Source organism: Scyliorhinus canicula, chromosome 20, assembly GCF_902713615.1.
Source record: "Scyliorhinus canicula chromosome 20, sScyCan1.1, whole genome shotgun sequence".
NCBI lineage: Eukaryota > Metazoa > Chordata > Chondrichthyes > Carcharhiniformes > Scyliorhinidae > Scyliorhinus > Scyliorhinus canicula.
The window spans coordinates 68,844,256-68,860,665 of record NC_052165.1 but is presented as its reverse complement, the minus strand read 5'-3'; the positions used below and the strand labels follow the sequence as shown (position 1 = coordinate 68,860,665).

At 43.8% G+C, this 16,410-nt stretch overlaps 1 protein-coding gene across 1 annotated transcript in view; it reads right to left on the bottom strand.

Moving 5' to 3' along the window:
* The window catches only part of LOC119954733 (A disintegrin and metalloproteinase with thrombospondin motifs 20-like), a 469,933-nt gene that overhangs the window by 276,536 nt on the left and 176,987 nt on the right, over positions 1–16,410 (bottom strand). Inside the window, exons 8-9 of the mRNA XM_038780255.1 lie at positions 13,580–13,685; positions 5,610–5,756 (exon numbers count right to left, since the gene is read on the bottom strand). Of these exons, the coding sequence (XP_038636183.1) occupies positions 5,610–5,756; positions 13,580–13,685 (253 nt within the window). The remainder of the gene's footprint in view (positions 1–5,609; positions 5,757–13,579; positions 13,686–16,410) is intronic.

The following is a 16,410-nucleotide window of genomic DNA, read 5'->3' as shown; positions in this document are numbered from 1 at the left end:
GCAGATTCCTGTCTCCGTCTGGAGGCAGACGGCCCTGGTCGTTCGGCATCACGTCCTAGGGAAGAGAATGAGACGGGTTATTTCGATTTGCTCGGCAGGCCGCTGGACGGTCCCAGTGGGCAGGGTGTGTGAAGGGACAGAGGATGGGGGAGGTGTCCCAGTGGGCAGGGTTTGTGAAGGGACAGAGGATGGGGGAGGTGTCCCAGTGGGCAGCGTGTGTGAAGGGACAGAGGATGGGGGAGGTGTCCCAGTGGGCAGGGTGTGTGAAGGGACAGAGGATGGGGGAGGTGTCCCAGTGGGCAGGGTTTGTGAAGGGACAGAGGATGGGGGAGGGGTGAGTGTTTGTCAGGGAGGGTTGTCTCACTTGCTGCAGTTCCGCCAACCTCGCATTGCGCGATATCGCGGGTGGCAGACCCCCCAACAAGGTCCAGTACCCTCTGTTCAAAGGTGCTGAGGGGGTGCATGTTGGGCGAACCCCCTCCAGTCTTGTGCCGCTCACGGTGGTTATGAGCGGCCTTGGCCTGTTGGGGGAGGGAACATAGGTAGATCATTACAAAACGGTAGGTATCAGCAGTCCGTTCAGATACTGGCACAGTTTGGGGGGGGCAAGTTGTCATCAGACGATTGCATCACTCCTCGGGGCCAGAGCGCTGGGTCTGTGACAACTTTGTGAACCACCCTCAAATAACTCTGCCCCAATCCCCCCCCCCCCCCCCCCCCCCCCCCCCCCCCCCGGGCAGTTAAAGGGGAGGGATGGTTGTGACTAGGGGGCACCCTCATGGCACTTACCTTGGCAGACCTGGTGAGGTCGTGTAGCTTCTTCCTACATTGCTCTGCTGAGCGAGGGGTCTGCCCCACAGCACTGACGGCAGCAGCCACGTCACGCCAGGCCTGGCGTACCGTGCTGGCAGGTTGGCGATGCCCTCTCCGCGGGGCGGATGATGCCCCTCCTCTGCTCCACGGCATCGAGCAGCGCCTCGACGTCTGCATCTACAAAGCGAGGAGCAGCTCTCCTCGGCTCCAACATCCTGCCCGACAGATTCTGTGGTCGCCCGCGCCTTTTTACGGCGTCGGGCGGCGTCACATGGGCGGGTTCGTGTCGTCGTCGCGTTCCGTCGTCATCACGCACGTAATTGACGCGGCCGCGCTACTAGCCCATTTCCAGGAAGTGAATCCGTCGGGAAATGAAGCCTTCGCGACCGTCGTAAAACGGTCCCGATTTTTACGACGGTTTTGCGACTTTCCGCGGGTGCGGAGAATTTCGCCCTTCTTTTGGGCATTTTGGTATTGCTGACAAGGCCAGCTTTTGATTGCAGAAGGTTTTGGTGAAACTTCTTTCTGAACTACTGCAGTCAACGTGGCGATAAGTCTTTCATTGTGCTGTTAGAGAAGAAGATCCAGAGGGTCATGATAGAGGTGATGGTATGTCCGCTCAACCGCTGCCCTTGTCCTCCTCCGTGATGGGAGTCACGGGTTTGTGTTTGACCATACTTTCACTGCCATGCTGTATTCTCTGAACGATGCAGCAGACAGCTGCACAACACAGACCCAGCCTGACATGCGTAGATGCAGCAGGAGAGATTTTTTAACAAACACTAGAGGCTCAAAAGAGGTGAGGAAGTAGCTCGCCAGGCTTGGGCTGACATGTGGCAAGTAACATTTGCGCCACACAAGTGCAGGCATTGACTATTTCCAATAAGAGAGAATCTAACCATTGGCCCTTGGCATTCAATGGCATTACCATTACCGAACCCTCCACTATCAACATACTAGGGGTTATCACAGACCACAAACTGAACTGGACTAGTCATACAAATACCGTGGCTCCATGAGGAAGTCAGAGGCTAGGAACCATGCGGGGAGTTACTCACCTCCTGCCTCCCCAAAGCAAGTCCACCATCTACAAGGCACAAATCAGGGCGTGATGGAATACTCTCCAATTGCCTGGATGAGTGCAGCTCCAAAAACACTCAAGAATCTTGACACCATCCAGGACAAAGCAGCCCGCTTGATAGGTACCCTTCAACAAACATTTATTCCCTCCACCACCTATGCACAGTAGCAGCAGTGTTAGGGAAGGAGATGCACTGCAGGAACTCACCAAGGCTCCTTAGGCAGCATCTCCCAAACTCACGGCCAGTACCATCTAGAAGGTCAAGGGCAGCAAATACATGGGAACACCACCACTTGGAAGATCCCTCCAAGTTACTCACCATCCTGATTTGGAAATATAGCACCGTTTTTTCACTGTAGCTAGGTCAAAATCCTGGAACTCCCTCCTTACAGCACATGGACTGCAGCGGTTCAAGAAGGCAGTTCACCTCCACTTTCTCAAGGGCAATTACGGATGGGAAACAAATGCTGGCCTAACCAGCGAAGCCCACATCCTGTAAAAATTAATTTATTTAAAAAAATCATGTCAATTGTAGACCATCCAAGTTCTGAAATCACACTGGGATTCGGGTAAGATGTGTTCAGGATCTGCAGGGTAATGTGGGAAAATAATTTTCCCACGATGTTTGGAGAGGAAGACGCCTTGATAGTTGTTGCGATTGCTGATTTTGTCATTGTTCTTGTATAGGACCACAGGTATTACATCATGCATTTCCTCTGGCACTGGCCCCTCCCTGAAGTAGAGACAAGAGAAGTTCATGCAGATACTGCAGTGTCAGTCTCCTCCTGGGCTTGATGAGTTTAGATGATACAGCATCAGCATCTGGAACTTTGTCCATCACAAGTGAGTCAATGGGCTGGATTCACCAAAAATGGGGCTATGTCCCCATGCCAGCATAATAACGCAGGCTTTTCATTCTTGACTTTCCTCAGAAAAATCTACAGCTATTCTTCGACCTTGCAGGGGCTGGCGGGGCTCCGGAGTGCTTCTCGCAGCTTCAGCTGCGGATACGGGCGCCCGCACTTCCTGTTCAAGTCCACGCATGCGCAACACGGCGGCCTGCAGCGACCACCCGTGCATGATGGCGGACTCGGACTACGGACCGACATTGATAATGTAGGCCCCCCCGAGATGGCATGCACCTGCAGATCCGAGCAGCCGATCACTGCCCTGACTGCCCATGAGGCCCCCCCCTCAAGTGCTTGATCCCCCCGCTCCCCACCAGGGGGCTGCAGGCTGAGTCCACCAACACCCGAGGTTCCCAACGGCCAATATGTGGTTAGAAACACGCCGTTGGGAACTCGGCCAGTTTTGCCTGGAGAATTGCAGCCCGGGGGGGGGGGGGGGGGGGGGGGGGGGGGGTTCTGTCAATGGCCCCCGCCAGCCGCGCCGCATAAATCACGTGCCAGCAATTCTCGGGGACCAGAGAATCGCAGGAGTGGTGTCGGCCATGATTCCTGCATAAACGGGGATTCTCCGCCCCCGTGCCAAATACGATCTTGGCACGGGGCTGCGGAGAATCCAGCCAAATAGCTTTGCTCAACTCCTGTGGTGTCATATCCAGCTCTGCCATGTCAGGTGTGGTGAATGTATTATACTAATAATCCACCAGTGTATTTATATCTGTGCTGTCGCACTTGTATTTGTATATTTGTATCTGTGCCATACTGTTGCCCTTGTGGGCTTCTCCTATGGGCCATTGTATGGCATTATCCATAGGGGAACATGTTGGGGCATGTATGGGCTCCGCCCATGGCTCCTCCCCCTTGAAGGGAGGTATAAAGAGCAGTCGACCTGCAGGCAGTTCTCAGAATTGGTTCGGACACAGGCAGGCACTGTTCTAAGTTGATTAAAGCCACGGTTTACTTCTACTCATATCTCGAGTGAATTGATGGTCGCATCAACAGGCTTTCTCTGTACAGTGTTATCTATAGAGTACACCTCAAGGCGGACCATCTGGCTTCATTGTCAGGTCTCATCAAAGTGATGTCAGTCTTTAATCAGTCAACATCTTTCCACTCTTCCTTCACATATATTGAGAGTATGGTATTGTAGATCTTGCCATGGAGTATGATGTTTTTTGCCACTGTTCTCTATGTGGGAATGCCGGATAACTCCTGTTCAATTGATTTTCATCAGGGTAGATAGTATGGCTGATATTGCTATTTCACAATATCCCTCATGGGAACAATGGGAAGATTCAAAAACAACAACCGGAATTGCACAGAATATGCATTAGCTTCCTTGCTATAGCGTCTGCAATAATTTGAATGGCTCACATTTAGATACATTTCCAATTATAGTTCATAGTGTTCTGATTCTTATTTACATGCAGCGGGGCAGATTAGAATTAATAAGGAAACATTAAGGAAAACAAACCCCAAATGCCCAGAAGGCTAAAGGCACAGTTTTGTGTAACATCAAGGCACAGTAAATCAAAAGTCGCTGGTTTAACTGCACCGCTGAGTCAGGTAAGCTCAGCCAAGGTGTTATTAATGTTCCTAAGCTGGGGAAAGAGAAATGGATTGAAGGTCCCCACTTTTTGACTGATATCCACTAACCCCGTTTGTAAAGAGCGTGTGTGCACTGATCCCAAGGGGCAAAAAACATCAGGTTCGGCAGAATGCGCTTCACGGTCAAACAGGCCACCGGCACTGACTCAGGTCGGAAATGGAGACTTGGTGAAAGAGCCGTAAAGAACATGGCGTCCATGTATATTTTGATTCAGATCTTCAGGTGAAGAATGGAGAGAAAAAGATCACTTTTCGAACTTGGGAAGTATAGCAGGTAAAAAGAGAATGTTTTGTTTTAAGTAAAAAAAAGGAAGTTGAACATGATAGCACAATATGTTGCAGAGCGGTTACCTGCGACACACCAGCAATGTGATGTTCCCCAGAGTTTCCGTACTTAGCTATATCATGGTGAAAAAGTAATGATTATAAGTTACCTAATTCTCCGCTGAGAGAACAGGGGGCAGATATACGTCAAAGTGCGGTCAACCCTGGGCTAAAATAATGCATAATCTTACAATCTCTTCACAATAGCAATGTTGGAAGCCTGACCACAGGTCACTTCCCCTTTTCCCTTTTGATTGCAGTCTGTGCATTTCCCTGCTATAATTTAGAGAAAAGCCGAGATGCTAGGACGTCAGTTTACGGGCAAACATCAATGTTTTCTTTGCATGCCGTTCTGTTGTACTTCAATTGTTACTCAGCTCTCCAATGCCCAGGGTTTCAAAAGAACTTACCATCGACCTACCAAGGAATGAAGTGATGCTTAAGTTTCCCTCATCAGCAAGGGCAGCTTTTATAAAAGGTTCACAATCAACAGAGCCCAGTGGGGAAAAGATCAAAGGGTCATGTCTGGGGAAAATCTAATTATAACTGACATTTCCCATCTTGAAAAGAGGCTTTTTTTAGGGCAGCTTGTGGTCACCATTCAACTTCATAGCAACCAAAATCCACTGCTGTGGTTGCCTACGATACTTCCATCTCAGGAAAAATATGCAAAGAAATAGAGATCATTTTGTCAAGATAAAAGCCATCACTGGTAAATATGTGTGACAACTTCAGAGGCACTTTGCAGGTTCCACTGACTGCAAACAGTTAAATAAGCTGTACTCACTCAGGTCGATCTCGCACTGCGCCTCATGTGGTACGTATCATTACGGCACACAGGAATATTAAATTGGAACAAGTAACTGAAACAAACATACTCTAGAAAGTCGGTGATGTACTTGCGGCTGCACCTTGACCAGCTCCATGGGCTCGTATGGTAGTTCAGGGTTGGAGCCATCACATGGTACTGGTGTTTCACTCCAGCCTCTTTGCATTTGAAGCTATCATCATGTGGCATGTTGAACCTAGAATTTAAACGTTGACTTACTGGATATCAATACAAACATAAATCTTTAAAATGTAACAGTTGGAAAAATGATTAACGTGTACCAAACTGTAAGCAGAGAAGGGTATGCACAAGGAATTTATTTGCAATGATTTAATGCATTTTTTAATGACGTGAATGCCTAAAGACAGGGCAATGTAACATGTATTAATTATTATAGATATAAAGTTGATACTCATCGGTCAAATGAGATATTGTTTTACAAGGGCAGGAGCATTAAATAAAACCAGAAAATACTGGAAATACTCAGGTCTGGCAGTATCAGTCAAGTGAGAAAGTGTCTTCCTCTTCAGAAGAGGATGTCATGTTGGGCTGGAAACATGTGGGATTTTTCGATCGCACCCACCCGTTGATTGGAAATTCCCGCCCGAGGTCAATGGTCCCGTCCGTAGCGATCCTGCGGTGGGGGCAGCTGAAAAGTCCAGCTCGTTAACTCTGCTTCTCTCTCCACAGATGCTGCCAGACCTGTTGGGTTTGTCCAGTATTCCCGGTTTTCATTTCAAATTTCCAGCATCTGCAGTATTTTACTTTTATTTCAGGGGCATCAAAAGTCTGAGGTTTCATTCTGATGTAGTTGTGATTATGCCGTCCTGTCCCTATAAAACTAAGAGGGGTGGAATGTAATCTCGAGAAATAGCATAAAAAGGGGACTGTATCACACATGATGCCTGTTATATGTTCCACCTGACACTGCGCTCTGTTGAAGTAAATGGGACTGAATATTGGGCATGGCATAGAGCAGGTGGTCTGTTTATGGCATTGCCCAAAGTCAATTTGTACCAATCTGAATATTCTGACTAGGTTAGGTTAGATTAACATTGCAGCCATAGATTAAGAACATACTTTTTAAAACAGTACATACGAATATCAGAATACTCATCAATTGTAATACCAGAAACACTAATATTCCTTTCATTTTCCAGAAATTTAATTTGTTGTCGCAACCCCTTTATCGACTGATTAATGATCAACTTCTTCAGTTTTCACTTATATTTTTCTAATTTACCTCAGTACGTTAGTGCACCAGAATAGGAGACCGATATAAACCAGTACCAATTACAATGAGCCATTGAGAACATTAAGCCATATGTGATATGCAAAAATAAATTCTCTGGGGTTCAAATAGCTTCTTAAAGGCAACAAAAAAGCAATACTTCACAATACCCAGAGGAAAATAACATATTTATATAGGATCTTTCACAACCCCTGGATTTTACAAGTAACATTTGATTTCTGAAGGACAATTACTCTTATTCTGTAAAAAATAATTTTGGCCAAGACAATAAATAATGCCATCCACCCAAATGCAGAAACAGGATGATAGTTTAATGGACAGGAATTTGCAGGTATTTTGAGGGTGAACTGTCAGGTACCAGAACACCGTCGAGCCACGTAAAATCAGTCTTTAGAGAGTTTTGATTTGGACCGTTTGGCAGTTCAGATCAAAATGGCCAACCAGTCCAGTGAGGCTCATTTTATGTACCAGTTGGAAAGTTATGGTGATAGCAGCCAACAAGCAGTTTGCCACAGAATAGCTGCTGTAACAGATACATCGTGATCTAATGGCCACATTGGCCACAGGCACAAATCACATTATTGGCACTAAATCACGCGAAAGATCAAAAATGGAATTTACGCCGGCGAGATTTCAGTTTGGTATCTTCCCAGTCCCCCTCCAATGACACGATCAGGTTGACACTCAGGAAGGGTGCAAGCCTGATTAGCACATTTTAAAATAAATTTGAATATAGGGCCTAATGCTGCTACTTTAACCCTCATTGTATCTTCCCCCCCAGCTGGCTGGGCGTCAAGTTGGCACTACATATTATTGGTTTTCAAAAACGAAGACCAGCCGTGATGACCAAGCTGGGGATATAGAGTATAGCTCCAGGTGTTTAGGGACATGGCCAGGCGTGACACTTTGCTCCCTGATACTTGTGTGGTGACGGATGATTGCCCCAATACTTGTGGGAGGACCTCCTTGTCTGTGGTGGGGTGGGGAGGTGAGTATATTTCAAACGTAAATCATGGCGCCCATTAAAGATGGCGTCCCAACTTCTGTCAAGCTGGCCTTACCGGCTCTTTCAGGCTCCATCCTGCCAGAGTGATGGTGCAAACCAAGCCCCCCAGATTCCCTGGCACTTAACCTGAAAACTCGGCTGTGTTTTTGGAGAGATACACATGGCAGTTTTCATTCAGTGCCTGGCATTCTGACAAATTTTGGGAAAATTCAGCCCACGGTTTTTTTTAATGGGATGTGAGCGTCACTGGCAAAGCCGGTATTTGTTCCCGACCCCTAACTGCCCTAGAAAATACCATCGGTAATAAAAACTACTGAAGTTTTGGTATTGTGCAGTGTTTTCCAAACAGACCAACTCTGGCTGATTTCATGATCCTGGACACCACACTTACACAATGGGTGGGTTAGAGACAGAACTGCAACTGGACCCAAAATACCCAACCACGTCTCGATATGAGTGCGTTTGAGTTCCAAAGAAGAGTCATATTGGACTTAAAACATCAACTCTGTTTCTCTCTCCACAGATGCTGCCAGACCTGAGCGTGTCCAATGCTTTCTGCTTCTATCCTACATGAGTACAGCTCTCCACTGAGAGAGTGGGATTGTGAAACTACTCCTTCTTCTGTGATCAACCAATAAATGGGTTGTGTGAACATTTCTGTTGCTGCAGTCTAAGATCTTCATGTTAACCCTAAGAAAAATAAAAACAAATACTTGAGGACAAGCAGCTTTATTAGAGCTGCCAGTTAAGTTGTCAGTGTTTTTATGAAAAGTCTCATCTTTCAACTGAGAGATGCTGTCGGAATTATTTAATTTGCAACAATGTCACTTTTTAAAAAAAATTAGAGTACCCAATTCATTTTTCCAATTAAGGGGCAATTTAGCATGGCCAATCCACCTACCCTGCACATCTTTGGGTTGTGGGGGCGAAACCCACTCAAACAGGGGAGAATGTGCAAACTCCACACGGACAGTGACCCAGAGCCGGGATCGAACCTGGGACCTCGGCACGTGAGACAGCAGTGCTAACCATTGCACCACCTTGCTGTCCCATGTCACTTTTAAAGGAGGATTAGACACTGCGTGATTCATCTTGTTCTCGCTCTTTCTGTATATTTATTTCCAGATCATGCCCACTGTTTGCTGATAAAGGATTACAATATTCACACAGTTTATTCCAGTAAGACAACAACATGGAACAGAAATTGGTCTTCAGCAGGAGAGCAAAATAGTTGAGAGTGTACTGATGGCCAATTTTACACCGACCCGATTCTCTCGTGGCCAAAGTTTCCCTGATTGCAGGCTCTCAAATGTGAATAGATTTTTAATCAACAGGTGAGTTATGGGGGTCAGACAGGAGAGTGAAGGCCACAATCAGATCTTTTCAAATGTTGGAGCAGGCTCAATAGGTCGAATGGCATTCTCCTCTTATTTATTATGATCTACGGCTGAATGATGTTTTAACAGGTTTATTTAATATTCTGATGTGGATTCTTTGTGTCTCAATGTCCCATGCCTATTTCCACTGATTAATGGTGATTTGAAGTTCAGGAATATTCCAGTAAGATTGAGAAGATAGGGCAGCACGGTGGCATAGTGGTTAGCACTGCTGTCTCACGGCGCCGAGGTCCCAGGTTCGGTCCCGGCTCTGGGTCATTGTCCGTGTGGAGTTGCACATTCTCCACATCTTTGCATGGGTTTCAACCCCACAACCCAAAGATGTGCAGGGTAGGTGGATTGGCCATGCTAAATTGCCCCTTAATTGGAAAAAAAACTGAATTGGGTACTCGAAATTTATTTTTAATAAGATTGAGAGGATGCTTGGGTATAATCCAGCAATGACAACATTGACAAAGCTACTACCATAGTTTTGGAGGAGACTGTGATTCATATTTAAGGCCACACCTTATAACTATATATAAAATGAATGTACTGCAATTAATAAACTGCAGTTAAGTTTATTTTTTGTTCAGGATCTACAGATTATGAGTGCTTGACCCTCCTGTGTTCCATCTTTGAATGGAACTATCAGAAAACTGATTCAAACTAGCTCTTGAATTTATGTTTAGGAAGAGATCGTCTTCTTTGGTTCTTTGCCCAAAGACAGGTCTGACAACACCACAACCTCAACAATGGGTGTGTCAGGGAGGCAGGTCCCAAATTCACCACCTACCCCAGCTGGAACGGGAATCGAACCATGTACTGTTGGCACCAATCTGATCCACACCAACCATCCAGCTAACTAAGCCAGCCAGCTTTCAACACCTGTACAATAGTTTATACAACAGATGGAATTGCAAGACATCTCTCATCTATTGAGGTTTTGGGGAAGATTGTTGCAGCGATAAATATTTATAAAAACACTTTGCCCAATATTTCTGCTGACAAGAGAGAGGCTGTCAGTCATATTTAACAAGGCAAATTGAATTTTTGAAAGAAGTAAATAAATTGGCACAAGAGCAAAATATGCAGATACCAAATCTGAAATAAAAACGGAAAATGTTGAAAAAACTCAGTTGTTCAGGCAACATCTGCGAAGAGAAACAAGAGTTAATGTTTCAGGTCGATGACCCTTCATCAGAATTCACGTAGAATTAAAGTAGTAGACAGGGGAATGTCTAAAGAAGTAGGTTATATGGACTTCCCGAGGCATTTAATAAGGTTCTTCATAAGAGTTAAAATTAAAGCTCATGCAATTAAAGACTTGGTTGTGAGATTGGTTGGGCAGTAGAAGGCAGAGTTGGGATAATTGGTGCATTGGAAGGATTCACAATCATCTGTATTTAGGCCTCAGACAGTCACGGTATTATAGGGTGGCCAACAGTCCCAGAATGGCCTGGAGTCTCCTGCAATCGGCATTAATCTCCTGGTGGCTTTTAAAAGCAATTTGGAAAATTTTAAAAGGCAAAATGTTCACTTTTATCCCGCCTTGCACCTGTCACAAGAGAAAGAATGAACAAACTGATGACATAAACATAACTTCAGGTGGTTGGGATTGTTTCCCTAGATCATCTTGCGAACAGCACACATTTCTACAATGTAATCATTCACCTCATTTGGTCCTTGGAAAATCTCAGATTAGTAAACACAACATGGACAGACCCTGCAGAACAGGCCGACAGGACAGGACCACAGTTCTGAAAGGATGCTGCACTGTAGACTTGATTCATGCATGGAACATGTCCGGGTTCTGCAAATGGTGCTGGGTGGAGCGGCTCTCGCAGTTTGCGCCGTTAAGTATGGGCACGAGATTAAAACATCAACATTAAAATATCAACATTTCAAACACATCTCAGTTTGAGTAGATCTGTTGGAGGTGGGATGGACAAATGGAGCTTTCAGTGTCCATTCTGACAATCTATTTGCCAGTTAAAGGCACCAATTTAATTACTAATATCACTGAAGTGGGAGGTTAGATGGGACCTTTTTCAGCATTACATCAGTTGCAGTTGTTGCAAAAGTTGGTGCAATATTAATTCAGTCAGTGCAATGTTAATGCTGTTTTGATGCAGTATTAATTCAGTCAGTGCAGTGTTATTTCTGTTTTGACACAGTATTAATTCAGTCAGTAGTGTTAATGCTGGTTTGATGCAATATTAATTCAGTCAGTGCAGTGTTAATGTTGTTTTGATTCAGTATGAATTCAGTCAGTGCAGTATTAATGCTGTTTTGATGCAGTATTAATTCAGTCAGTGCAGTGTTATTTCTGTTTTGATACAGTATTAATTCAGTCAGTAGTGTTAATGCTGTTTTGATGCAATATTAATTCAGTCAGTGCAGTGTTAATGTTGTTTTGATTCAGTATTAATTCAGTCAGAGCAGTGTTCATGCAGTTTTGATGCGGTATTAATTCAGTCAGTGCAGTGTTAATGCTGCTTTGATTCAGTATTAATTCAGTCAGAGTAGTATTAATGCAGTTTTGACGCAATATTAATTCAGTCAGTGCAGCTTTAATGTAACACCCCCACTCCTCCAACACAGGGGTCCAACCTCCTCCCCACCACTCAATGGTCAGGTCACCCTTACTTGTCCAATACTACGCAGGTGTCAGGGTCACCTAATGCCACACCCCCATCCCCAACAGCATTGGGGCACCATTCCCCATTCTAAGTGTCCACTCCCCTCCCCACTACCATGCAGGAACAACAACCCAACCCCTCCATATTATGCAACTTTTGCCTACACCACCTGGAATATGTCCAGCCTGATTTGGAACCCCTATTAATTAATGACTTTGATAATGCAAAAGTGAGCCATATGTCCACTTTTGCTGATGACACAAGGTTGATGGCAATTCTGGGGCAGATGGATTTTGACACAAGTAGGATTGAGGTTTGGAGAAATAAAGGGTACATGCAAGCAATATTTAAACGATGAAATGTTAGGAACAAACCAGAGCGATTTAAGATCCTATCGCTAAAGAGTAGTTAACATGTTAAACCAAAGAAAATCGAAAAGCCTAATGAAAGGGGTTTGTTGGTCTAGGGGTATGATTCTCGCTTTGGGTGTTTTGTTGTCGAAGTTTGCAAGAGGTCCCCGGTTCATATCCCGTTCAAGCCCTTTTGGGGTCAATTACTAGGAGGCATAGGTTTACGGTGCGAGAGGCAAGGTTTACAGATGTACGAGGTAAGTTTTTTTTACACAGAGGGTAGTGGGTGCCTGAAACTCGCTGCCGAAGGAGGTGGTGGAAGCAGGGACGATCGTGACGTTTAAGGGGCATCTTGACAAATACACGAATAGGATGGGAATAGAGGGATACGAACCTCGGAAGTGTAGAAGATTTTAGTTTAGATGGGCAGCATGGCCGGCGCAGGCTTGTAGGGCCGAAGGGCCTGTTCCTGTGCTATACTTTTCTTTGTTCTTTGTTTTGTTCTTTGAAATGTTAGCCTCAAGAACAAAAAAATTAGTATATGATGGGAAGGAATATACAGCTGTGTGAAGTTTTGGTTGGCCCACATCTGGAGTAAAGTGGACATTTCGGTGCACAGCACCTTAGAGTACTGGCCTGGAAGGAGTGCGGTGCAAAGGCACCAGCCTGTTCTGAAAATTTCACAGGTTAGATTATAAACAGAGGTTTCACAAGAAAGCCATATATCCCCTGGCAGGGGTGTGAGAACAGATCAGTTGGCCAAACCATTTGCTGAAGGATGATGAATCAGAGGAAATAATAGCTACAGAAGAACTCAGTGACCTTTAGTTAAGATTTGCTTTGCATTAATAAATCTGACATGGGGGTTCAGATATGGGCAAGTCACCTCCCCAATTAATAAATCTGTCAACAGCTCAGTATAATTTTGAGTTTTCCTTCAGTTGCACATTGCTCCATCTACTTACCTAAGAAAGAAACCTTCTTTAGTGGTTTATTTAATAAATATGGCAATATGTAAAACAGTAAAGGTTAAAGTGTATCCTGTACCCAAAGTTCTTCAATCAACACCCAATTTTCTAGTTGAACCGGTTTCAGAACTATATAATTACCACATTACAGCTGAGAGGATAGAAAATAAAATAACAGAGAAACTCCAAGTTAAATTGGAAAGATCAGTAGGTTACAGGCCTGTAATTTGGCAGGTGCAACTGCAAAGTAAAGGAACAAAATAAAAATAGGTCTCAGCGGGAAGATTGGCTGCATAAATGTCATTCGGGTAAACATAATTTCAGATTATGTCCGAAAACTTCCCAGATCATATAAAGTTACAAAACCATGATATGAACAGCATACTTATCAGAGAGACAGCTCCATAGGCAACAACGTTACTTACACATGTCCCAATTCATGCGCTATTGTAAAAGCTGCACTTAGACCATTCTCTTCACTAATGGAGCAGCTGCGATATGGATCGCACATTGTACCAAGCTCAGCTAATCCTGAAAAGAATGGGAATACACAGTTTAAAGTCAGTGACAGCAAATACAAAGCTTTACTACAGTAAAACTGTCAGATTCAGAGTTGCCCGCTTTCAGATACATTCTGCCATTTCACCCTCCCCTGTACCACAATTGGCTGAAAGGTGGCACTCACAACTTTTAATTATAAGGGTTTTCAGACACAAATGGTGCCCCTAATGATTACTTTCCTTCTAGTTTTCTCCTTGCAGAAAGTATTCAATTGCTGCTTAGCACAGCTCGATGAATTTAGATGACCATCATCTCCGTGATGGAGAGAACATACTATACATCAAGTCTGAATGTTCTCATGTCATCACAGATGGAAATATTTTGACCTTTGTCATCTGTCATGTCAAAATCTATACAATACCCTTCTGTTTAGCTTAATAGCTCATTCACCTTCATGACCAATCAAAAGCTGTATGTTCAGAACATAGAACATACAGTGCAGAAGGAGGCCATTCAGCCCATTGAGTCTGCACCGACCCACTTAAGCCCTCACTTCCACCCTATCCCCGTAACCCAATAACCCCTCCTAACCTTTTTGGATACTAAGGGCAATTTATCATGGCCAATCCACCTAACCTGCACGACTTTGGACTGTGGGAGGAAACTGGAGCACCAGGAGGAAACCCATGCAGACACGGGGAGAACGTGCAGACTCCGCACAGACAGTGACCCAGCAGGGAATTGAACCTGGGTCCCTGGCGTTGTGATGCCACAGTGCTATTCACTTGTGCTACCGTGCTGCCCTAATGTTTCTAGATGTTGGGTCTTTTCCAACACAAAGAAAGAACAATTCCTTACCACAAAACAGCTCCTCAATAGTCCCTTTCCTCCTCAATGAAGTACAATTCCATAAGTAATGGTCATGCTTCACTACTTTACCCAAGAGTAGTTTTGTTTGTTTGTGAGCCCCAACAATAGGAGAACTATACAGGACTGTCCAGCACATTACAATTGAACCTGATAACATCTAAGATTGACACACTCAACATCAGGAACTTACTTCCTTTAACCCAAGGGTGATTTTATAAGGAACAATGTGCATTTCCCATTGATAATTTCATATTTTGCAAACCAGGAGGAAAATCGTTCCAAGATTTGAATTTTTCCTTTCAAGGTTGCATGCCACCATAAACCTCCTTGGAGATGGATAGTCTTGGGAGGGATTTAAGTAATATTAACTAGGAATTTAGAAAATATTTTTAGTGATACATCACCAAAAAAATTACTTAACTTGAAAATTTGGGCTAGATACTAGTGGATTTTCCCAAAAGAAATCTCCAGTACTTAATTGAACATTGGAGCTCAGGCCCATTTTAGAATATGCAATTATAGCTTGGATTTGAAATGACAAACATTAATGCAGCACAACTGTACTTTATCAAACTTTGTTCAAAGTTCAAATAGCACTTGGGTAATTTTCTTCCTTGTGTTGTGATCCCAGTTGATTTTATAACTGGACAGGAAGATACCAAAATAGAGCCCTGGCTCATAAAACCATAACCTTAATTTTCCTTTAAAAAGCGTGGAGGAACAGAGTCACAGGATAACTAATTAGTTTTAACAACCAGAAAAAAAACATTTATTAAACAAGAAAAGTTGGATTATTATGCAATACTCATTCACTCCCGCTTAACTTAACAATTATATACAGATTTTATGATTAACAAGGATTACAAAGTACATCTTAATCTACAATGGTCTCATTGATACACCAAGTCCCTTTTAAACACACAAGATGTCTGTGGTCAAATACACGCACTCCACTGAACTCAAGTTAGCATATGTGGATTTCTCTTCAGAATCCCTCCAGGTCAATGTCACATAAGAATTTCCAAACTCCATTCTCAAAAACACGCTTTAAATTCTCTCATAATCCTGCTTTCCCTTGGTTGTTTGCATTCAAAAATCCAGTCTACAAATGACACTTTTAAACAAAGCTTCCGCCCCACTTTTACAGCGAATCCTATCTAGGAATAAATACATAGAAATAGGATTTATTTGTCTTGACTGCTGTGCAGACTGCCCACAATTGCTTTAACTTTACATTCCCAGGTGGTATTAAAATAGTATCAGACGTTTAATCTATCCCTGAAGTCTGCTGTACCACTTTAAATCTAGTTACTGCAATTGTCTCTTTAACTCAGAACACTTTGTTTACTCTTCCTTGAATTCTTCTGAACAATACCTCGGTCTCTGTTCACTTAACTCCAGACTTCTTCGGTATTCTTTCTGTCCCAGTCCCCTGTTATCTGCACTGTAACATGTGCTTTAGGAAACCTGCTTCTTTATCCTGTCCTGTACAGTCTTTCTTCCAGCAGAGTTGAGATCAGTTTCCAACTGATCTCAAATTGCTTAAACTAAAATTTAAAAGTTTTTGTTACCTTACAAGGACCTCCAGTTGCTAAGCAATGGTGACATGCTTATGCTTTTATGAATTTTTCACACCATAGCCCTATTTGAGCACAATAGAAATCCAGTTGGAATTGAAACCAACCCCCACACATACAAACACCTTTGCCCAACATTAATCTAATTATAGGTTTTACTGTTCCAGGCAAAGAAACATATCTTATTTTCACCAATACAAATATAAATCCCTTAAAACCACCTTTCTTTTCCTAACACTTGATCCTCAGCATTAAAATTAAAATGGCCGGTCCCATTACAAATGAAGAATTTTAATTTCCAACATTGT